The sequence below is a fragment of the Lepisosteus oculatus genome, chromosome 1 (genome assembly GCF_040954835.1).
Source record: "Lepisosteus oculatus isolate fLepOcu1 chromosome 1, fLepOcu1.hap2, whole genome shotgun sequence".
NCBI classification, from domain to species: domain Eukaryota; kingdom Metazoa; phylum Chordata; class Actinopteri; order Semionotiformes; family Lepisosteidae; genus Lepisosteus; species Lepisosteus oculatus.
The window spans coordinates 17,985,472-18,009,880 of NC_090696.1; the positions used below are offsets into that span (position 1 = coordinate 17,985,472).

The 24,409-nt window shown below is 45.4% G+C and overlaps 1 protein-coding gene and 1 long non-coding RNA gene across 4 annotated transcripts in view; one reads left to right on the top strand and one right to left on the bottom strand.

The window, feature by feature from the left end:
* Positions 1-24,409, bottom strand: part of kif5ab (kinesin family member 5A, b) — a 49,442-nt gene that overhangs the window by 20,539 nt on the left and 4,494 nt on the right. For all 3 annotated transcript variants that reach the window (XM_015344187.2, XM_006629378.3, XM_015344188.2), the window contains exons 2-11: positions 7,167-7,254; positions 5,092-5,165; positions 4,563-4,667; positions 4,073-4,121; positions 3,694-3,749; positions 3,510-3,597; positions 2,732-2,856; positions 2,070-2,174; positions 1,432-1,580; positions 975-1,123 (exon numbers count right to left, since the gene is read on the bottom strand). In XM_015344187.2, the coding sequence (XP_015199673.1) occupies positions 975-1,123; positions 1,432-1,580; positions 2,070-2,174; positions 2,732-2,856; positions 3,510-3,597; positions 3,694-3,749; positions 4,073-4,121; positions 4,563-4,667; positions 5,092-5,165; positions 7,167-7,254 (988 nt within the window). The remainder of the gene's footprint in view (positions 1-974; positions 1,124-1,431; positions 1,581-2,069; positions 2,175-2,731; positions 2,857-3,509; positions 3,598-3,693; positions 3,750-4,072; positions 4,122-4,562; positions 4,668-5,091; positions 5,166-7,166; positions 7,255-24,409) is intronic.
* On the top strand, positions 20,030-21,043 carry LOC107077029 (uncharacterized). Its single transcript, XR_001478159.1, has 2 exons — positions 20,030-20,523; positions 20,957-21,043. It is a non-coding gene; the product is annotated as an uncharacterized lncRNA (long non-coding RNA).

The window sequence follows — 24,409 nt, forward strand, 5'->3', positions numbered from 1 at the left end:
AAACCTCAGGCTTGTTACAGTTCCTTCAACTCTCAAGTCAGCCCTTGTCCAGCTGTGCACCTCCCTGACGTTGCTCGGATGTGAACCCACAGCTTGTGACATCCAGGATGAACCCTGGACTCTGAATGGAAGTCTTTACTAGTTGAGCTGCTTGAGTCCATATGAAGGTGATCCACCAGTATAAACCTTTCCTGATCCTATATCCAGATGGATTTGGTACTGTATAAAGCTCCTAGTGTACAAACCCTTTATTCATTCAACCCTAGATTAAAACCTCATCTGTTTTCCATTGGCTTTTCCATACTATTGAGTGTTTAGGGCTCTTGAATATCCAACAGACTGGGTTTCAGTCCTGGGTTTGTACATTTTTATTGTGAATTTTACATTTACCGGACATTGGAGTGCTTGGAAAGCAAACATTTATTAATTGGCAGCCATTTAGCTTCTGTTATTGGTTATTTTTTTGGAACCACCCACTTCTGTGTTTATAATAAAGTATTTTTATATCTTTTGGATTTTGCATTCAATAAATGTGCAGTTTCTGCAGTGACTGACTTCTGTATTTAGTGGATGCAATTGTAGTGCAGTACCAGTGTGGTCAGTGATTGTAGCTGCACTGTAGTGCTGTACCAGTGTGGTCAGTGATTGTAGATGCACTGTAGTGCTGTACCAGTGTGGTCAGTGATTTAAGCTACACTGTAGTGCTGTACCAGTGTGGTCAGTGATTGTAGCTGCACTGTAGTGCTGTACCAGTGTGGTCAGTGATTGTAGCTGCACTGTAGTGCTGTACCAGTGTGGTCAGTGATTGTAGCTGCACTGTAGTGCTGTACTGGTGTGGTCAGTGACTGTAGCTGCACTGTAGTGCTGTACCAGTGTGGTCAGTGTTTGTAGCAGTACTGCAGTGTCTGTGGAAACGTGATGCAGGTGCAATGCAGTAAGTGTCCATTGATTGTCCACCAGTGACCCGGCCTCACCATTGCGCCAGCGGTTCAGCTCAGCCTCCAGCCTCTGGATGGTCTCTTTCATCGTCTTGTTCTTCTCCTTCTCCTTCTCGTACTTCTTCTTCCACTGCTCGGCTGTCAGCTCCAGGTTCACGGAGGCTGTGTTTCTGATAGTCTTTGCCCTGGGGGCAGGGTGACAGAGAGAGAACCAATCAAACAGATAATAGGGTTGTTTATGAAAAAACGATACAGTGGAAAGCATCGTAAGGTCCACTAGTTGGGTACCCTTTGATTGCTCGTTTTTTCAGAAACCTTGGAAACTCTAAAGCTGTGAAAGGCTGAGCTGGATCAGCATCAGCCTGGAAGACCACCAGAGGTACTGTCATGTGTGCTGTAGTGATGGCGACTGTTGGGCTGAGGGGTTTATTGGGTTTATTCTCTAAATGACGAAAAGGCAAAAAAGGCAACAGCCTTAACAACGGAGGGTTACCTCTGCCCAAACATCAGGGTAGACTTGGTCTCGGCCTCGTTGAAGCTGGAAGGGGAGCAGCAGATGAACATGGTGGTACGGCAGTTACCCCCCAGGGAGTCCTGCAGAATGCGGGTCATCTTGCTGTCCCGGTATGGCACATGGGTTTTCTGCAAGACAGGGTTCAGAAGAGACTGCTCTTGAGAAAGAGCACCACAGGCAATTTGCACGACACAGCACCAACTTAAAGCAACGCAGGCAGTTCATTCGAGCGCCCTGACCCAAGATGGCAGATTTCCTGCGACCCCTTGTGAAAAAATATGGCACAGAGATTCAGAGCCCCATGTGTGTTTCATTATCACAGAGTGTAGACTTCTAAATGAGAATAAGCAGAGCACTGTTGAAAGCTAATACGGTACTGGGTGATTCATATTTCCTGTATAATAACATGTGGATTGAAATCCTGCTCAAAATGTGTGAATTGATTGTTCTGAAGGAGGTTGATTCTGAGCTGAATTGGTCTGAAATGGAATCAGATGACATTCAACAGGGCTAAGCCCAGACCAGACTGAAGCAAGGCTAAAACTAGGCCAATCTAGGACTAAATTCATGTTGAGTAGAGGGCTAAACTGTATCTAATAGGCACTTGTTGGGCTCACCGTTCCCTCGGCCAGTGCAGAGATGACATTTCCCAGGGCAGACAGAGACTTGTTGATGTTCTTGGCCTCATCCAGAACAGCACCTTCAGCTCCAGTCTTACTGACCTAGGGGTAGAGAGAGTTGTCACCAAAGGTATTCACAGTGATAATGGCAGACTTGACACATCATCTCAATAATAATAATAATAATAATAATAATAATAATAATAATAATAATAATAATAAACTTTATTTTATATAGCACCTTTAAAGGTGGCTTCTCAAAGTGCTTCACAGAATGACAACAATAGTAATACAAAATCACCGGAAACTCTTACTTTTATCACTTCCCATTGACGCCCTGGAGACAAGTCAACATAGCAAATAAATAAATGAAACAGACTGAAGTGAACCAGTTTCTGTAACTAAATCCTTTGAACATTTATGGTGAAGGGATTGCAGTAAAATCTAATTAATAACTGGGAGTCAGAAAGGCCTTACTGAGAAAAATGATAACCAATTGAGAAATGAAATCAATTGCAGCCTAAACATTTTCTGAGACAAAGTTCGTATAACCATGTGAAGCAAAGCTGCAGAGTCGCGGCAAGGATGCTGAGTCACTAGAAACATCCCAAGAGATTCCCGTCATCTTTCAACTTTCCCCCTGATCTTTCGGTTCATACCTTCTCACTGCCCGCCAGATCCACAAGGTACAGCTTCCCGCTAAGCTTCTGCTCCGTCTCAATGTGCTCCTGCTTGATGTTGATGAGGAATATGCTGTGGCTGCGAGAGCTGTGCTCATTCATATCTGTCCGGGACAGGGAAAGAGAGAAGCAGAAGGGAAACACAGGAATGACCCAGGACAAAGGAAGGAGGGGTGGGTGGGGGGAGAAATTCAAAAGAGAAGTCAGACTTTGTTTTATAGGAGCCTCCAGAGTCACTCATGAAGACATTCTCCTGGGTGCAGGTAGACCTCTGTGATCATGGGTTTGAGCTTGCACCATGTCCCTAGCCATTTTCCAAGAGAATTGGGTGGGATTAATTGGCCAGAAAACAGTGACCCCTGCAACCTCCCAGATGCTCTTAGGAATGCCGACGGTGTAAGACGCACCTCTGTTCCATCCAGCACTAAACCAACAATATGGGACTATGTTGTCTATTATATGTTAAAAGACAAGTGGTTTAAAGATAGTGAGTCTTCTTACATTTCCTCATTTCCCCTGTGTGCGGTCACAGGTTTTGTAGCTACAAGCCAAGATGTGAAAAATCACATAATTGCCTATTCCAAATGGGGTGGGTACAGAAGAAAATTGGTGATTCTCTATAATAAAATCCTAAAAACACAAAGAAGTTGTTTCACAATCAATGCAGTTCACTTCGACTTTCAGTCAAAGCTATGTAGCCTCTGTGGCTCAGTCAGTGGGCTCGGCTTTGTAAAACTACAAAGGATCTGGAACTCACTGGTGACGGCGACATGCCGGTTGGCTTTCCCTTCATCGATCACGTCCATCACCTCCTCGGGACTGGACACAAAGCGCTCGGTGCAGCCCTGAGTGAGAGACAGAGAGAGAACGGAGAGCATGAGGGAGAGTCTGAATTGAGAGATCAGAGCAGGACAGGCTCTGGATGGTTTTGGGTGACCTACCTTGACGTAGGGCACCCTGTTCTTATCCTCGTGGACAGCCAGATTGGTCTTGGTCACTGTAATGGAGAGACAGTAGAGTAGCATGTGAAGCAGACTGATCACCTTCAGTGGACATTGTTTCATCCATTCAGGACTTGTCTACTGATGGAAGTTAACTGACCAGAATGTGGGTATTTTCCTACCCACTGATGACCCAGTGTTTTTTACCCAAAGTAATCTATTTGATTACTTTGATTCCAAAGTAATCTGTTTGATTACTTTATGATGCAGGAATAGGCTATGAAATGGAAGATGTTATTTTGATTTTTTGCCATAAATGCTGTCAGCTTCTCTCTAAAAGACCAATTTGTATCTACAGTTGAGCGGCATTGGTACATACCATCCAAAAGGTCCCGGATTTTGTCCATGTAGATTTCGAAGTAGGAGACCTGAAAGCCGGAGGGAAGAGAGTGATTTGAAATGAATAGCTGGTATGTCAGCTATATAGCAGATACTGCGAGTGTACAGCAGTGTCCTTGTTGTTTCCTTTCAATTCATTAAAAACACCGCAAAACTTGGTGCTACATGGAAATGCAAGATTAGAATTGAGGAGATCCCGCACGCACTACCTCTTATATATCCCCTTGAAAATATCCAGCTGCCATTACCTCAGACGAAATTTGAGGTTAATTTGGAATATGCACAGACTGATGGCTCAAGAGATGAAGCAGAAGCACAGAGAGGAAACATGACTGGGGTTGAACATTTTAAGTGGGAAGAGGCCCCATTGTCTAAGGACGTCAGGGTGTCACAGATGTAGGAGTATTAAAAGGTCAGGCATGAGCATTAATGCAGGGTGCTGGATTGTCACCGTTGTTATCACAGCTGACCTTGATGTGGAACTCGAGGTTCTCGTCCATGGAGAAAATGTGGTTGAATATGTCCTCAGCGATCCTGGGGATGATGCCCATCTGGTGCCTATCATGTAGTTTGCCCTTTGGCACAAGAAAAGGCAGTTAGGTTGTGTTAAACAAAAACGTCCGCATTGGGGACTGTAGCTATACAGAGCAGCAGAAGTAAACTCACAATGGATTGATACTGTACTTGTATATGTATTTTAAGGTATTCATTTCTGGTGGCATGTATTGTTAGTTTCCTGCTGTTATTTAGTAGGTTAAGACAGAACCATGATCAGAGCTGTGTCCTATAGAGGGAATATCTCCTGTGACCAAATGCAATGACACTGGCTAGCTAGAACATGAGCAGCTGGCCCATTTTGAATTTTAGTCAGAAGGACAGGATTTGTGCAGTCATTTAGATCTGAATGATTCCCAGTTTGTATGATCAATAATTTTATTTTGTATTATTCTGGCAAATCTAGCATTTGGAGGAGCCATGAACTTTGATCGTTTATCTTACTTCCATGGTGTGGGTCTTTCCAGAGGAGGTCTGTCCATAGGCAAAAATGGTGCCATTGTAACCTCCCAGCACATCTACATTGAGAGAAAGAATGAGAACAAGAGACAAATTTTTACTTGAGGGGAGAATACACTCCTCTAATTCCTGCAGTGCCTCTTTCGTCTCTCGTCATTTTACACTGGCACTGCCAATTGTCTCTCCCCTCCCTCCCTTTATCTCCTCCCCCTCCCTTTATCTCCTCCCACTCTCTACTCCTGCCCCTCCCACTCCTCATCTTGCCCCTCCCGCTCTTCCACTTGCCCCTCCCATCTAACCCAACTTCCTACTCCTGCCCCTCCCACTCCTCACCTTGCCCCTCCCACTCTTCTACTTGCCCCTCCCATCTCCTCCAGCTTAAACCCCTTGACCCTTCTACTCCCTCTGCTTGCCGTACCCCTTCCCTCCTTGTTCCCCTCCCTCTCCAGCTTCTTCCCTGTACCACTCTCTCCCCTTGTCTGTCCATCTCTTGCCTCTTCCACCCAAATCCTCATCCCTCCTTCTCTCTCCGTGTCATGTCTCTGCCACCATCATTCCACCACCTCCTGCTGCACTCTGCAGCTTCCCCCTCTCCCTCCCTTTCTTTCGTCTTCTGCCATCCTCGCTTCCCCTGCTCCACCCACCCTTTCTCCTCCCCTTCCCTCTTCCTCCCCCACTGTCTCTCCATCTTCTCCTGTCTGCTCTTTCTTCCCTTCTCCCTCTGGCACTCTCGGTCCCTGTCTCTCCCTGCCCTGTGTCACGGTCCCCTGCTCTCTCTGCCCTCTCTGCTCACACACTCCCTGTCCACACACAGAGGAAACAGAAAAAACAACAAGAAATGATTGCAAAAAAAGAGCAATGAGCAACAAATGGAGCTGCAATGATGGATGGGCTCTGTGTCTGAATGCGCCTGCTTAATCCGGCAGACAGGCACACACATCTTTCACAAATCAAGCGCTCTCTCTTTCTCTCCGCTCTCTCTATCTCACTGACCGTCAGTCACAAAACCAGACTCAATTACATTTCGTACCCTGTCTGTGAATCCAATCACGGGGAAAGGTTAGGGTCGCAAAAGAGAGACTCGTCTCCATTTTAAGATCTGCGGACTGTCAGATCACGTTTGATGAGTTTCTTTTCATTTGAAAGTAAGAAAACAGGCACCTGTTCACACTATTGAGGTATTTTAAAGCAGACAGCTGTATATAAATCTAAGCAGAGACAGAGGGGCTATATCTAGTTATATTTGCTTCTAAACAAAGAAAGAATATTGGGTAAAACACATACGAGTGTCTCTCATAAAGTGGCGCAGAGTAAATTTACTTCTCTTGCTTGTTTGAGATCCCCAAATTCTCGATCAGACTGCTCTAATGGGTCTGATCTAACAGCAAGGTAAAAGGACACCTGCTTAATTTGTTTTTTCATTTTTGGGGGGAAAAGGAAGATGATGACAGGTTCAAATGGAACAAAACATTGAAATAGTAATGAGCTGGCACAGCTCATGGCCTGGTCTACAGGCTCTTCTGGAGAAAGGTCTTGTGTAGAGGAAAGGGGACTGAGTTAGAACCAGGAAAACTGTACAAGCATCTGTTCCCTGTGTATTCCTCTCCTGGCATAAAGAAGGGCCTTCCATTTTAAATGCAATTGGTCTTAATCTGGTTAGCCTTTGGGAAGATGGCTTTCCATCTAGGAGTCTGATCCAATGGCAAGTTAAACAAACATCCAATTAATCAACAGACAGCTGGAGAAGAATGATGTGCAATATGAAATGTTTGTCCATCAGACTTCCGCTTCATCATGTTTGTCGATTCCGCCAATTGCCGAATGGCCACAAAATTAGCAATTTAATGTGTTTCTTTAATTCCATTTTAATCTAGATGGCTTGACCGATTAACCTAGACGCTAGAAAGCTGGTTAGTCAGATCTGATTTACTTTAATTTTGCATGGCACTAAAGATGAAACATTTTCTTTAAAAAGTACAAAAAACGTGAAAATATTTGAAACTGTTAATTTTGACAATCTTCCATCCATCCACACACTTTCCACACATACACACACTCACCTTTCACAATCTGCTTGGCACAAGTGTTGTAGACCTGCTCCTGGGTGGTGTTGGTAGGAAACACTCGGTCAAACACATAGGGCTTCCCCTTTAAGAGAAGACGAAAGGGCGATCAGACAGTGAAGATGAAGGGAAGAAACAAGTTCTTAAGGCCTCCAGCGAAGATAGAGGGAAGCAGAGATCAGATGCATCAAAGAATCGCCTTTCAGAGACGAGTTCACAGGCTCCTGAAATTGGATGCTGTTTAGTGCCAACCCAGTACAGGGGTATCTGTCCTTTTAAAGTCTGTGCCCCTGGGAGTTTTCTGAGCAAACCGAATAGAAATCCACCAAAACCAAAACAAACAAGCAAAACCAAACGGTTAGTATAAAGACCATGAGAGAACTGAGACAGCAGGAAAGGGGAATTTAGAGGAGTGAGCAGGACCCCCAGGGACATGCAGAATGTCCCCTATCAGAGCACAGTGCGTGACGGTTCTCCTTTCGTCTGTATTCAGGTCTGATTTCTATTTGACAGCTTCTGGAGATCTGATGTATCGGGGCCGTATGGTCATAAACTACAGTGTCTTTTCGGCTTGCGATTGTGCACCAGGTACGGTCGTGTTGCGGTGCAGACCGCTGTAGCCCAGAGGAGAGTGCTTTTCTTCCAGACCCTGGGCTGCACAAAACAGTTCTGGTCAATAAAAATGAAATTAGTAGCCGGCTTCTGTTGTACACCCATCCAGTTTTGACACCGCCAGTTGTTTGAGACTCCTCACTGAAGTCTCGCTGGAGGTGGCTTTAGAAACCCCTTCATTAAGTTTTATAGTGTATTATCATTCGGTTATTTAGCTGTCACATTTACCCAGGGCACTCTGTATTCAAAACAAATGTAAAAAAAATTTGGGGTGATATAAACAAAGAAAACCCTGTGAACACAAGAATTTAGGGTAGTACAATAACCAGAGTAAAACAAAGCCGTGAAATTATTGTGCCACTAATTTATAGAGATGCGTTATTACAGAAATGTCAAAGCCTGTAGGCTCTCCCCCAGTCTGAGCATGTGCACTCATGCAGCCTGGCTGGAGGCGGGGTGAGGCTGAGAGGAGGACTGCGGTACAGTACAGGATGTACTGCCCGTGTGCTAGCAGTTGGCGGTGTGGGGCAGCCGAGCGTGGCCTGCGTCCCTGCGGAGGGCTCATCTCCACGCTGGTGACTCCAGTAGCCCGCTGGTTCTGTCAGTCCAGCTGGGAGAGCTGGGCAGGGTGAGGAAACAGGCTCCTCGGCAGTTCTCCTCCCATTTCTCTTCCTGTCAAGGCCCTGTCAGAGGGGAGACGAGGGCTCGGGCTGCAGCTGCGTCTCAGTGAGGGGAGGTGGGGGGAACGGCCCTCTCTCCGACAGCACAGGGCCCAGACCGCGCGGGGCTGGGGGCTGGGGGCTGGGGGCAGGGGGACAGGTGAGTGGGCGGTTTGGTCTTGTCTCCTCCTTTTCCCTTCACCTCTTTTCGTTTCCATCTTCTCTCTGCAGTTTTGGCCTCGGTAAGCATCACTTGGGCAATTTTTCTGTAAAGCCATCTCTGAAAGAGGAAACGAGCTGCCCTCTCTTCCCGGACCCCAGTCCAGTGCGGCTGGTCAGTCACGTCTGCACGGAAACCTGTTCCTCATTTCCCCCTCCCTCGTGGATACGCCAGAGCACAGCCTGCACGGAGAGGCAAATCTGCCCAGCAGTGCCCTGTGTGCAGTATCCCATTCTGATATCTCCCTGGGGAGTCATCCAGAAGAGTAAAGCCAAGCAAGTCATTTCAATAATAATAATCAGAAGCAGAACAGTTCATCCTATTAATGTGTTATGCTTTGCTTTTACTGAAAAGCACCACACGCGTCCAGAGGTTTGCTGCATGCATAAAGGTGATCATGCCTTTTGGTGGAGAAACAGTCTTTTTCTTTACAGCACTGCACATCTTAAACCCTGCAATCGGACTCCTACACCATGCTTTAGCTTGTAATGCAAGGTGTCGGCAGCCCTGCAGTCAGGACCTCCCGCGGGCTGGGAGAGAAAAGAGGACCAGCTGCAGTTAATGGAATCTGAAAGCCTTTTAAGGACAGACCTGTGGACCTGGCTCCCTCCCCCGCCCCCCTCCTCGCTGCTCCCTGCAGCACACACTGGACTGAGACAAAACTCACAGGCCAGCGCTGCACCAGCCAAGATCAATGCAGCTGTGCTGCAGTCAAGAAATATATATTTACTGTGTTATCCATCCCTCTCTTTTCTAACTCTTTCTTCCAATACGGGGTGGCAGGGCAGCCGGAGCCTGTTCCGGCAAGCAATGGGCGCAAGGCGGGGTACGCCTTGGATGAAACACCAGTCCATCGAAGGGCACACACAGACACGCACACCCTCACATAAGGGCCTGTTTTCGCAGAGGCTATTTAACCTGCCAGGATGGTTTTGGACTGTGGGAGGAAACCGCGGTGCCCAGAGGAAACCCGCGCAAACACAAGGAGAACATGCAAACTCCACACAGACAGCACCCCAGGAATTGAATGCAGGGCCTCAACTCTGCAAGGCAGCAATACTAACCACTGTGTCACTGTGCCGCCTGTACTGTGCTGCTGTATACAAGACTGCTTGGTGGTAATGCCAGTTAATGGGACGATACTAATATATGCAGTAATACGATATTGCCAGTTTAACAGTGCTCAGATAAAGGATTGTTAAATTTGATAATGCATGTGGAGATTGCTTATTAGTGCATTTCTTCAATATACCAGTCAGGTACATCATCTTTCTTATCTGTGTCTGGTCCTGAGTATGTTACTAAACGCATACTGTACACATCAAGTGCACTGTCCTTGCATTAATAAAACCTTAAGGCTTCCAAACTAAGCAAATGATTAAGCAATACAACATCATGAATGGGCAGGGGGCATAGTGTTCCTCATTTAACAGTAGGTCTTGTAGATGGTCTTTTTTTAAATTTAATAATCATTTTTCTAATTGGTTCTCCTGCAAATGGACTAATATACTGTAGGTTCTGTTAGGGATACTGTTTTAGATGGTATCACTGAGAATTATCACCCTATGGCAGGAGTAGATGTAAAGGTTCATGGTGAAATGGAACATGGATCTGAATACTGTAGAATTTAGACATCTCTTTGGATGCAGCAGAACTCTGTAGACATGGGTTAGGTGCTAGGGAGCAGAAACAATCAGACAGGCTGATATTAGGAGAAAATAAAAATTTGATGTCAGATATTGAGAAGGTGAAGACTTGATTGTGTGAAAGGTTTTCAAAGAACTTTCTCTTTTTAATTTTTAATGACATTTTATCTGGACTAGAGGCTCACATGTTTGAGTAATCTATTGTATAGATTAATCTATCATAACTATCACTTACTGTTGATGCCTGGACAAGAGCCTGCACAGCAGATAACCAAATAAAAAAACAAACTTGTATTTCAGGTTTTTGTAAAGGAGATCAATCTTCAGAAAAGCCCTGTACTTGATTAACAACTCAAATATGATGACGAATATAAATAAATTGTGTGAAAACCAACAAAAGATACAGTACAGACTACTGTACAGGCACAGAAGCAGCTTTATATGCTGAATCTAGTTCATGTTGCATAATGCCAGTCCACTTTAGAGCAAGAGAAGTAAACCACTGCATTAAAGAGGGTTAAGATATACTGTAGAGAATTTCTTTTATTTATCAATGCAGATCTGGTTTGATTGGCTGATTATTACTTTTACTGTTGTTTTTTGGCCAGTACAGCATATGTGGGTGTGCCAGTGTGTGCTGCATCAGCTGGTTAGTGGGTGACTGAGCAGGCTTTACAGCATGAAGTGCCATCTAACCAAACTGCCTCAGCAGAAACTCTGCCAGCCACCTCATCCTGTTCTTTATGCTCTCAGCATTGATGGAAAATCCCTGACTGATTGTTTGAGCCTGGCAGCGCAAGTGAGGCACAGCGAGCATATATTTTTGAACCAAAGACGAGACAAAAAGGTCCCCAAACTAAACACAGCAGAGGAAACATGTGCATACCTTCCGTAGGCAAAGCACGAGCATTGTTTTGTGTGCTTTGGAATCGGTGCAGCGCTCAGAGGTTCTGAAATGCAGAAATAAGGGTGCAACAGCAGTCTGACACTCCCATGTCCTCAATGAGACCCCTCGTCATTTAGTGTTGTAGAATAGAAAACCAGGTAGCAACATTTTCTTAGGAACCCCTTGGCATTCCAGCCAACGGGGAATTATGTTGTTGCATATGGAAGAGGGTGGCATGGTGACGCAGTGGTGAGCACTGCTGCCTCACAGCGCTGGGGCCCTGGGCTCCATTCCAGTGCTGCTGTCTGGGTGGAGTTTGCGTGTTCTTCCTGTGTCCATGTGGGTTTTGTCCGGCTGCTCAAGTTGCTTCCCACAGTCAAAAGATACACTGGTATGTCAACTGGCTTCTGTACAAAAGTGGTCTTGGTGTGTGTGTGTGCGTGCGTGCGTGTGTGCGCCCTGTGATGGACTGGTTAGAAAATGGATGCTTGGAGTTGGAAGATGCCAGTGGGGCAATCAGTAATGCATCACACTTTCAGCATTTCGAAATTGAGCGAGTTCGTTTGGGTCATTTCTGTGAGATGAGATGCACCCTCTTCTTTTTCAGTTCTGTTGCGTCTCTCTGGTTGTAACAGATCAACAGCTCAGTGCAAACGCTCAGTTTACTCACACGCAATTAGCACACTGGCATTAGAGCAGAAAACCTCGCTTCTATCTGCAGCGGCTCCCGGGGGAGGGTCACAGCTGTTTGCTGCTCCCACTGATCCCAGCTGGAGTGCATTAAGCTATCCAGCCAGCTAGCGGAGAACAGACGGATTTGTCCAAGGCTGGAAAAAACACCGCCTCTGTCTCTGTTCTGTTCCCATCCCTTTTCTTTCAATCTGCCCACCAACTAGCATCCTCTGGAGCAAAAGAGGATTACAGATTGTAATTGCATCTCTGCCCACTTCCAGCTCCCCTTACGAATTAGAGACCAACCGCGCAGAAAACGGGAGGAGAAGGCTTTTACACAGCGAGCAGCAATAATCCTCAAGCAACCAGGGCTTAGAAAAGCAAGAACTGAAATAGAATTCACCGATTGGGAGAAATTATATTCTGAAAAGGTGGACTGTGCGGAGGTCAATTGAAAGGCCGTAGGCACAGCTTGCTTCAGCACCAAGCAGAAAAGCAACAATGACCTCTGTCGTTGCGGCTGCACCTTCTTTCAAGGAGAGCAGGAATCATTGAGCTGCCTGCACCCAGTTCAGCGAGATGAGCTCAATGGCCTCCTATCTTCTGCTCTTCTGTATTATCTGAACTTGCAGGACCGATGAGATGACCCCGCGTCACCTCGCGTCTCCGGAGAGCTCTTTGTGTCCACGTTAGGAGCATCATCCTTACTTTAAGGAAGGACAGGGGAGATGGAGCGTTGTGGAAGCCATTGCCGGAAATGGAATAAACAAAATGCTAAATGAACTGGATACTAGATTCAGCATATAATCCTGCTTCTGTGCTTGTACAGCTGTCTTGTTACACTTTTTCTAGTTATCTTTTTGTTGGTTTCCCACTTTTGTTTAGTATTCTTCAGTGTATTTGAGTTGTCCTTATCGTGAAACATCTCAGAAAAGCTGTGATGCTGTTCTTGGTGGGGGGTCACAAGAATAAGAGAACAAAGATAAAAATACAGCAACGCTCAGCTTTAATCTTGTATTATCCGTTTTTGCAGCCCGGAGTATTTGTTTGCCTTTTGTATAATGAAATCTAGAAATTTACTGTACCCTGAGCAGTGCTCTAATTTTGTCAGCCCCGAGAGGCAGATGCAGCCAGCAGAGCACAAAGCTGACAGACAGACAGGAGTGAAAAAATGTTACAATTGGATTTAAAAATGATTTTAAAACATGTGCATCAGTAGATCTGCTGAGGCACTTACAGTATGTAACTTGTGTTTTATCTGATTGTATCAATTCTTTGCTTGGGCCTGTTAGTTCTGCTTGTGAACTAATGCTGCCAAAAGAACACCCGATTTAGCGGAATGCGCTGCAAAAGTCAAGACGTATTGGGAGTTGTGCACTTGGCACCACTGTTAAGACTGCAGTAGGAATAGTGCTATAATGGCCTCATCTTTTATGCAGCATCGTCTGCAGCTTTGTGTTTGATTTGAATATGCACATTAGAGGAATGTGTGAGGTGTTAAATATTCTTAAAGGTGACCATGTGCCCAACCTTTATAATGATCACAGTCTATACAATAGTAGAAGCATATTAGATGACAGCAAAGCACGGTGAAAGCATGCTCATGCATGGCACAAACCATGGATGAGCATGACGGAGTGAAGTAAACACATAGTAAAATCATGGTAAAACCATGGTGATCCCTATATCCCTATAACCTTTTTTACACCTAACTGTAAAGTTCTTTGAGATGCTACTTTTGAAGGTGCTAAATAATGCTTATTGATATTATTATTAGGAAAGAAACTGGCAGGTTCCTCCTGCAAACACTCATAAAGCCCGTGGCCTCAGCCTCCCTGATCAATGAGCAAGATGCTGTGCGCGTAGCTGTCAGGAGCTCAGCTCAGCTCAGCTCAGCTTGTGACCGAGCCACAGGTGCAGTTGCTCAGATGTAGGGTGAAATAGCCACAGTGCTGATTGGATCCCGCATCTGGGGTGCTAGCTGATAATTCAGGTTTGCAAAGCTCTGTCTTCCACTGGTAAATACATAAAGCATGTGGAAAACGTTTGAAAAAAACCTTCCTGCTGTCCCACATGGAGAGCAGCACGTGTGTTTAACTACTGTCAGTAAACACAAGGGAAGGACACACTAAAACGTGCATTAAATGTGAATTAATAATTCCAGATTTCAAGACTCAGCTTTGACAAAACATCAAGGAGGCTGACACGACAATATGCTTAATAGTCTAATTACAGCTTTAATAACTCCCTACAGCCTTCAGGTTATGAAAATGATGTTCACTGCAATTAACCAATCCATCTGACCATGCAAGGTTTCCCACTAAATGTTCATTTCACAAGCTCAAAGTTTTGTTGTCCTCTCCTGTGAAATTCGAGCCCACCTACAGTATCCAGGTCTAGGTGAATAGGGACTTTTCTCCAAGCTCCTTCATGGCTGTGAAGTACAGTAGGCGTAATCTCTTTCCATTTTCTATTTGCATGTTTACTTTCCACTGATGCCTGTGTGTCTGACTTCAACTTCCTAGAAATCCTGTGGCAGCATCACCCCGGAGTTGGATAAGTGATGGGGAAAGCCTATACAGCAACCAATTAAAAACTGAGAGAAGACTAATCAACATGCTTAGTCACGGAAGTGACAGAGAGGGGAATTCATTTTCTGACACTTCACCTGTGAAATGGGAGAATAATTAAAAGAGTTCATCGGGGGGAAAAAAAAGGAAATGCAGAACTTATTGAATCACGCACCAGCAGAATAGCAGTGCACATCTCTGTGTTGAGCCTGTTCTTGTCATGACGGGACTCTATACACCAGTGAGCAACTTGTTATTGCACACAGGCTGCTGGCCTGGCTTTCGTTCTTGGTGCTGAGTGGGCCCTGAACATAATACTCAGTTTTTATCAACTGATTGTCAACATTCACCCAACCATCACACTGCCATCAGCTTTTATTGGTAGGGGATGGCCATTTTACTCTTGTTAATTGTTTCAAACCAGCATGAAGAAGTTGTTGCTGAATATTTGTTAGCACATTACTCGGTGTTTAATTAAACACACTGGGAGTGGAAAAAAAAGAAAAAGGAATTCACCGTATCTCTTCCACGCTTTAAGTTCCAAGTTTTAAGTTTTAAAACTTAAAGTTTTAGAGTCAAAGCGTGATGTGACACACTGACACTGTCAAACAAGGTGGCTACAGGAAGCTACCGATATTGTATTGACAGTTTTCAGCGGCAGTCTTGCTGTCAGATGCGCAACAAATTAAAACACACACTACAAGATTTACATACATCAGAAGAGTGGCTGTATCTCTTGTCTGAGGTTCTGCATATATAGTCCAGCTAGTCTCCAGGTAACGGAGGTACGTAGGAAAGCTTACGTACAGGTGAGGGAGCAGAGATATGTCAGAAAGGTGGGAAGAAGCAAACCAAAGAGGACAGAGGTGAGGATGGGTAGTTTGGGGATGTGGAGTAAAACCATGATAATTAACTGGAAATGTGAGGGACAGATTCATTTCAATCCGGCAGCAATGTGGAAATGAATGGAGAGATGAGACAGCGATTGGTCGATTAGCTGAGTGCTGGGGGAATGTGTCAATCCAGTCTAACGTTAATCTTGGCTTCCGGTGTCTCTCGAGCGCAGGTGTCTTTGAATTCCTGTGGACCGACACAGACAGGAAGGCACACACGATCATGCCGGACTATCATGATGGAGAGATCTGAGCTACATAAAGCCACAAAATCTCGAAACCCTGGGGCGCTCTGGAGATTCCGAATGCAGAGGCAGAAGTTTGGATTGTCTACAGTTTCATATCAGGGAAATCTTCTTTTGCGTGCATGTCAGGGAGACGAGATTGCATGTCAGGGACTGAGCTGTACTAATCCAGCCGCTGTTTCTGACACAAGCTGTCCTTCCTGCAGTGTCTTCTACCCAGGACAGGACTCTGATTAGCCCCTGCTGCTTGTTTAACAGACGTGCAGGAGGGCTGGAGGTGGCAGATCACTCTTCACTTTCATGCTGCAGCTGTCATGTTTCGAGAAGGAAAACACTGTTGGAAGCCCAGGAACTGTAAAGATTTTAGCGACGTCTTCATATTGTATTTGTCTCCAAAAGATGATCTAAGATGTAATCAAGCTGGCATTTTAAAATGATGTCTGCAATTGCTTTAACTTCTTATTAACGCAGACCTGCAGTCTTCGTCCTGAGAGAAAATCACACAAGCAAAACTGGGCTCCTGTCTGATTTCTCCTAAGCGTACTGGCACAATTTGGAACCACACACTGGTGGTGGTGGTGGTGGAGGGGAGTCCCCATTACCTGTTAAGCGCTTTGAGTGGAGTGTCCAGAAAAGCACTATATAAATGTAAGGCATAATAATAATAATAAATATTATTATTATTATTATTATTATTATTATTATTATTATTAGAGAATGGGAAACACCGAGGAAGGAAAACTTTGAAATCTATGAAAACAACGAGCACAGAGAGCTACTTAACCTCACCACACAGGTGGAAGCATCAATCACCTTTGCATCCTACCGCCTTTTTAATCCATCATGCTGTTTCATGTTTCTATTCCGAGAGGACGGAGGCTTAGCAGAAGCAGGCCCAAGCACATCTCTGCTAATGGCGAACCCTGAAGATTTCTCTTCAAGTGCCACTCCGCTGGACACCGGACTGACAGAAAGATCGATGTGCCCCGCGATACGTGTCACGCGGGACCGTCCCGGGCCAGAGCGCGGGCCACTCTGCAGCACTCCGTGACTCCTGCATGACAGGGAGAGGAACGAGCTGGGACTGCAAAGAGGCACTCTGCCCCAGCGCATCATCTCCGATCGGAGAGCCGCTGCAGTGAGGCGGAATGAGGCGGCTCACCCTGCGGAGATTTATGTCGTGCCTTTATTTATTTATATAAATTGTTTATGAGGGAGTGCGAGGCTGTTTGCACCGGGGAAGGAGGTGGGGGGAGGTCACGACAAAAACGCCGCAGGGTGTTACAGGAATAAGCTGAGCAAAACTGCCCGACAACAGTCGTGCTCAGTGCAGCAGGTTCGAACGTGACAGACAGGCATAGAGTTAAGCCTGTGGTGGGGCTTGTAACAGAGAAACCACGAGCAAGGGCGATAGACCATGACATCTCAAAATGACCAGCGCAGCCGGTTTGTAATGTAGAGAGTGGCAGGAGGTTACATTTGGAAATCAGAATTAAGAGTACATCTGTATTAGTTATACTCTTAGATGCTGTAACTAAATAGGTGTTTTTTTTTACCGAATTTACTGAATCTATTTGACAGACTGGCAGCCCCAGTCACAACAGCTGGAGCGCCGAACGGCTTTGTGATTTCAGGTTAGCGTTAGAAGCACAGCTCTGTTCTGGGTGACGGTGAGACAACGCTGCTGCCTCTCTGCTTCATGGTGTCCTACAGTGTTTGACCGCTGTGCTTCGTGTCTACAAGGCCCAGGGGAATTAGACTGACTCACGCGTGACTGTTGTGCCCACTTGCAAGTCTGTTCAATTATTCAAGAGGAAATAAAAAGCTTTGCAAAGCTGCCAGTTGTCTCCCGCAACCTACAGTGCTTGGTCCTTGGTACAGCAATGGGTTTAGGATGAGGAAAAAAAGAAACATTTCTGCTTGAGTCTAGGCAGGCAAACCTAAGCTGAGTTTTTTTTTCTGTAAGACAGGAGAGTCAAACTTTTATTTTAGAGACCTTGTTTTTTGATCTTCTGCCTCACCTCTCAACTACAATATTGAATCAATTGTTGCCTCAATGGTTCAGTTTGGTTTAATATGATTGTTAGCCATTGACTTTGAAAAACCTCTTAAACATCGTTTTGTACTGCACTGATGTTTCTGACTCAGTGGTAAGGATGGAGACCAGTGGAACCAGACGTCTTGGAACTGCAGGCAAGCAAGAATTAAAATCCTACACAACCCACAAGTGACTGATGTTTGTTGAAATGGTTTTTGACCTGTAGTTGCTAATTGTAAATGACTAATTTTCGAAATTTTGGAACATACTATAGATACTTCATTTGTGTCAAGACTCCAAACACAGAGTGACTAGTGACAGTGACACACACAAAAAAAAAACAAATCCTCAGAAATCCAAGTCATTTTTTAGCCAGCAGAATTCAGAAAAGAATCACAGTCTTTGGTAAATATTTTAATTCCAGTAGAAAGCAGAATAATCGGTAAGGTGGCGTAAAGTGATGTTCAGCTAGCAGCCATAAATTCCGAAGCAGGAATTGGTGCATTCAGATGGTCTTTTGCACGGGATGAATACAAAATGCCTATTATGATTTGCAATCTCAGGAATGCAGCACTTAGCATGGATGAACAGAGGCTGACAAATTGCCAGTTTTAAAGCGACAATTGCTGATAGCAGTAACCTTCACAATCCAGGCAGGGTAGGTATTTCCTTTTGTTTTTTTACTTGAGAGTGCCATGTCGCTGCTAATTCAAACTCTGCTCCATCCAGTCTTAATGGTGTCCATTAGAAGAATATGTAAATGGCACCGGATCTCAATAGTAATGTAGGTGATTTTTCCTCTTTTTTCAATTCCACTAATCATTTTTTTCCATCACCTTTTGTCCTCCCTCTTGTCTTTTGCCCATAATATTGGAATGCAGCTCCCACTAATTATCGTATCAAAGAGGGAAATTAAATGTGGGGGAGAGAGGAAAATGAATGGAATTAATGGAATGAATGTAAGAATTAATGTAACTATAAAAAAGTAATAGAATTGTCCTTGAAGCTGGGGGGGTGGTGGAGGGAAACAATGGTGTCCAATTGGTGTGAAGAGATTCTCTGAGACCCCAAATGCATGCCAGGCGCAGACAGGACAAACTGACATTTTTGTTTTGCTTTCCTATACGGTACTGGAAGAGCACCAAACAGGACAGCCATTTTACAGTTCCTATAAATACAGTAAGAAAAGAAAAGTCTGATTTGTTGAAGAATAAAAACCCGTAGACCTGGATGAGATGGCAATTCGCTGGCTTGAACCACAGCTATTGAAGTCAGAGCAGACACCAAGGGCCAAACCCGGTTTAGATAAGGCTGCGTGTGCAGTTGTGCTAAACACAAATCCTGCAGTGTGCACCTGCAGGAAATGAAAAAAGCACTGTCCATCCCGACCCTTCAGTAAGGCCTCAGTGCTCTTGTCTTCTAGGTGGCAACACAAACTTGAAATTAACAATAACCATTTGAATCCTAAACTGAGTGCAGAAGCAGGGATCAGACTGATGTTTGAGGGTAGGGGCAGTGCACCTGAAGGGGACACAAGAGGCCCCACACCCTCCTCTCCCCCCAGCCCACCTCCCCGACCTGCTGCTGAAACAGAGCACGACTGCACGTCAGCCAAGGGGGAGCAATGAGACCCATTACACACGCACCAGGCACGGTAAGTGGCGAATCATTCTGAGCAGCTTTATTAGATTAAGATAACAAAGAATGGGGCTACTGCCACTCCATGCTGGAGAGCTAATCCTGCTCTTAGGCTTTTTAAAAGCACAGCGCAGAGTCCCCTGTTGCACAAATCTGCTGGCACAGCCCGCGGTGTAGAGCCTGTATGCCATATTTCAGTGTCTTCCTCCACATTTGCAGGCCCACACGCTTAAAAAAGTACCTGCCATTCTTATGAATCCCTTGTTCTTTTTTTTCCTGCTAGGTTGGCGATGGTCTTATGGAGGTCTGTTTATAAAGCTCTTCTTGCATTTCCATTCACTGTCAATGCCAAACTCTTCCTGCACTGAAGCCTGACATACTGTACCTATGTGGGAGTGGAAATGGAAGTTTCCATTTCTGTGCATCGCAGCGTCGTCTTCCAGGTGGGAAAGCAATAAGGCTTGATCTCTCTCCCTCTGTCTACAGCCTCCCCCCACCTCTCACCCACGCCTTCTCTGCTCGAGAGCCTGTCCTGGCCTACCTGCTCTCCTAGGTTTACTTACACTGAATAACTGTTACCTCTTGGATTATAAATATATCCACTTCAAATTGCTCACAGCTGGTTCATAAAAAAGAAGCAAGGAAGGCTGGGCCTCTCTGTTCTGGGATGAGAGTACATTTGTACAACATAAACATACAGTGGTGTGAGAAAAGTAAGTACACCCTTGTAATATTCTATGGTTTGATCAATTAATCATGTGCCCTTGTTTAGCAGCACCTGATTCTAATTACCTTCTTAACTGATATGGAATCAGTACTTACTTTTTCACACAAGGCTACTGAAAGTTGGCTGATTTTTTTTTGTTTAATAAATATCGACAAAGTAAAATTTGTATGTGTTTCTTGTCACATGAGATTAGTTTCATCTACTGTTAGGACTTGGTGAGGACTAGATGAAGGTCAGATATGTCTTAATAAGTAAAACCATTGAATCGTAAGGGGGTGTACTTTTTTTTCACATCACTGTATGCCTTATCCATCTCGACCTTAATTCCAGGGTGATCAGATTTGCCATTTTCTATATACAGTAATATGATTTAATACTCTTTTGGCTCTTATCTCCTGCCCAGCGAGTGAGATGCTGTGTGGGTCAGTCTGACAGCGCACGCCTGGAAAATTGGTATTGATGCCTGACACTGGAGCAGCAGAATTCTCTGAAGCGCGACTGCTGCTCGTTTCCCAGCCTCCTGACTCATCGATCTCCGATCGGCTCAGGTAGTGCAGGGTTAACAGGACAGCCCAGCTTTTGGTCTCAACTTGGGATCTGCATCTACACAGAATCGTGGGTCGAGAGACTCACTCTTGAAACCTGGGAGCATGTTGATCCCCCAGGGGTACTCTTGCGTGACAGCCTGCCTGGGAACGGCACTGTGATTTTAAAGGCCACTTCCCGGCATTTTAAACGAAAGAAAAGAACAGAAATATCACAAACAACTCTCCTCCATACATCACTGTAAGCAAGTGTAAAAATAGATTAAAAATCCAGCTTGAGCTTGGGGACAGGCTGCTTGATTAGATTTATCTCGTTTTTTCATCTGTTAAGGCTCTGCAAACCTCTGTGTGGGCAAACGTTTTACACAGCACAGCATGTTTACCGTATGATTTATTAAGTCATTGTGATTTTTCTTTCTTTCTGTCGTTTGTCCAGTATAAACCTTCCAGGAATCTGGAGAGAAGGAGTCCCAGTGCCAACTGAATCAAATGTCATGTTATTAAATATTACACTTTGGAGAGACTTGGTCTCCCAGTATGATTTTCAACGTGCTTAGCACTGACCAGGTGACGCGCACACTGCCTGGCACCGCAGTGCTGAAACACACCCAGCTTGGACCTCCAGCTTTTAAGCTTCAAGGAAAAGCGGAGAGGAAATTCAGTTTCAATTGAGTTACACAAATGGCCACTGAGCCTCAGATTCTGCTGGACAGTGCCACTGGAATGAGAGCAAGCTCCGTCTCTGCGCTCAGCGCCTCATGATAGCTCACGGCGCACAGAGTGCAGAAAGGCAGGTTTGAGTATGAGATTATAAGATAGGGATTGTGGGGAACACTGCGTCACTGTGTCTACGGCGTGTGTAGTCCCTGCTTGGGAATATCTGTGAAAGAGAGGTGGGAGAGAAATGCCAGAGCTGGGCCTGTGAGATGATCTTGAACGAGAGCAGCCCATACCCTGTCAAGGTCACCTTGCAACATCATTTTCTTCCAGATTGCGTTCCTGACTGCTTCTTCTCCACCTGCTATATTGACGTGTAGACCCATGCCTATGTAAACAGAACCTGCCCATGGGCCGGTTGGTGGGATTGAGGGGCCTGTTCTGTGGTCACTAGGAAATTCTCCAGATGTGCGTCTCCGGTCGGGAATTATCAGGAAGGGGATTCTGAGTGGGCCGCCAACGTGCAGCGCGGTGATGGATGTGTGACAAGGCATGCACAGCAAAGCTCGCTGCTCGGAGTCATGCATGCATGCACGTACGCACAGAGAGCCGACGAGACAGGCAGCTCTTGCCATGAGGCAAAGGAAAAGCCGCCCCCATTTTAAACGTTTGGCAATATTGCATGAGCTGATAAGACGTAAAACCTCCCCTCACCTCCCCCCCTGGAAAACAAAAGGCCTGTGGCCATGTGGACCCCCAAAGATCCCTCCCTGCTCACTCAAGCAGGTGAAAAACATGTCTAGAAAATTTCAGCCCCCACGACACGTTGCTGGCATTAGCCCTAACTGATATCACACACTCAAATAAGCAATCAGGGTGCTGTGCATGTACTGTCATATACAGTGACCCACTAGCATGTACAACACACCCACAACAGTGTGCGTGTTCGCACGGGCATGATCTCAGCATGACTCTTCCTGATCTCCGCCCGTCCACGCCTGTCTGCTGCTGCCCTCGTTCTCCTCATTGACCTGCACTACTCCTTTTATGCTCGTCAGAAGTGCTTTCAGTCGAAGCCTACATCCCACTCACCCACGCCAACAGCAGATTGAACCTAAACCCGCTCTTAAATGCAGTGAACAATTTCAGCTGCAGAACTGACCAGGGCTGCAGGACAGGTCTGGGCGCGGCCAGCTGGAGCCACTGAGGGTTACAAAAGCTGAGTATCGAGCCTTTGGCAGCGAACGATACTGCGGGAGGAAGGCCAGACTTCAGGTCCTTTTCCTTCCTCTTCCTCTTTTTCCTTTTTTGTTCACCTGACCGCCTTTGAGCCGCCGAAGCTCGGAGTCTTCCGAGGCTCAAGTGGTTTCTTCTCTTGATTAAAAGATAAAAGCAAGCCGTGCATCATGATCAACGTCTACCGCCCTCCCTCTGCAGCCTGGACGAGCCTTTTGAATGCTGATTCAGGTGGTAAACAAGACGTCTTACCAACTCAACACGATCGAACTTGTGTTGCTTTCATTTTTTTTTCCCCTAGGCGATGGGAAGAACGTTTTATTTCTTAACTTGCGTCACAAAAACACAAGTTCTGGAATTAATTATTAAAGCCTTTCTTTATACTTTAAACTTTATACTTTCTCTATACTCTATTTTGGCTGAGGGCAGAGAGTGTTTTAATTCCAAGAACATGTTAGTGATTGTACTTATATCTCTTGCTATGGATGTGAACTCTTAAAGTGCCCACAACCAGTGTGGAGCTGTAGTCATATACCAGGTCATTTTCTGAGAGGAAGGCACTATATCCAAAGAGCCATGCTGTCCGGGCCAGCGTATGACAAATGCCAACACAAAGACACATATGACATGATTGAAGTACTCTAGAAGCTACCTCAGTCTTTCAGGATTTCTCTAACCCTTCCACCAGTGTTGAGGCACACATAGAAGGATTCTGCTGTTCTTGTTTTGAAAGACAGTAATAAAGGCATTAAACTCTCTCAGATTGATTGTTGTTTGCTCATCTCAGTGAACAGAATCCAAATTAAGTTTTTTTTTAATTCATTACTAATTTGCTGAGTGTTTTACTGGAGCAGTTCAGGTGGGGTGCTTTGCTCAAGGTTACAACAGCAGTGCCTCACCTGGGATATGAACCCACATCCTTCCAGGTGCAAGTCTATGACCCTGACTACTGCAAAACACTACAAAATGGTTTTTCACAGCAGCGGAACCAACCCTGCCTTCACTGCTGAGAGCCAGCTGCTGCTACCACAGATTGCCAACATCAGGTCTTGTTGGCTCGTTACCAGGATTATAGTTAGTTGAGCCTCTTTGCAGTATCCAACCCCAGTTCCATCGTGGTAAAAAAGATTGCCCGCATCACTGTCAGCAGGCAATTCTTATTAAACAAAGCAAACCAAGGGCACATCAGTGTTGCTGCAGTTGTCACTCTCCTGTATTTCTGTTGTTTGACAGGGGTGGCTTGGCTGGAGGTGTTCCTTTAAGGAATTCAACATCTAGTCCAGGGTTCCTGCCACACATCTGCATGCCAGTATAGCCAGCTGCCCAGGAGAAGCTTGCTTTGGGGGTCTGGGCAACTGACTGGCACACAGGGCCTCTGTTTTCTGGAGGACTAAAAATATGCAGAGGTCATAAGATCTGCTTTCGGCGCTCGGCGTTATAACAATAAGAACAGGGCATGCTGATGCAGCAGTTTCCACCAGTGGTGGCTATTCTGCAGCACAACCCAGAGCATCTCCCAAGATCATGTGAGCTGCACACAGCTACGCCGAACCTAAATATCACTGAAACAGAATTAATGCTGAAGACAACGTCCCTGCGAAACAAATAAGGAGGCAGACAATCACATCTCGCAGCACGGGAGGCCAGATTTCATTAATAATGCATGAAATCTACGACAAGAGAACAGAGGAGCTATAACGGTGCATTCTATATTCTATAGGGACGGAACTGACTATCATGCAGCCTATGCATGGTCCTCACTCCTACTTCTATGAACACTGCCTCTAGGGATTCAGGATGTCGGTTTAACACCTCGTCTGAAAGTGGATGAAGTCGTACAGTGTTGTTATGCAGAGATGAACGTTTTATGCATCCATTAAATTTAATAGTGTCTGCAATTGTGTCTGCAGCTGAGCTTTCAATACAGTGGCCACAACCCATGCGGGGAACAGTATAGACGTTTCCTGGAATGAAGGCTCAGGGAGAGGGCCTGCGC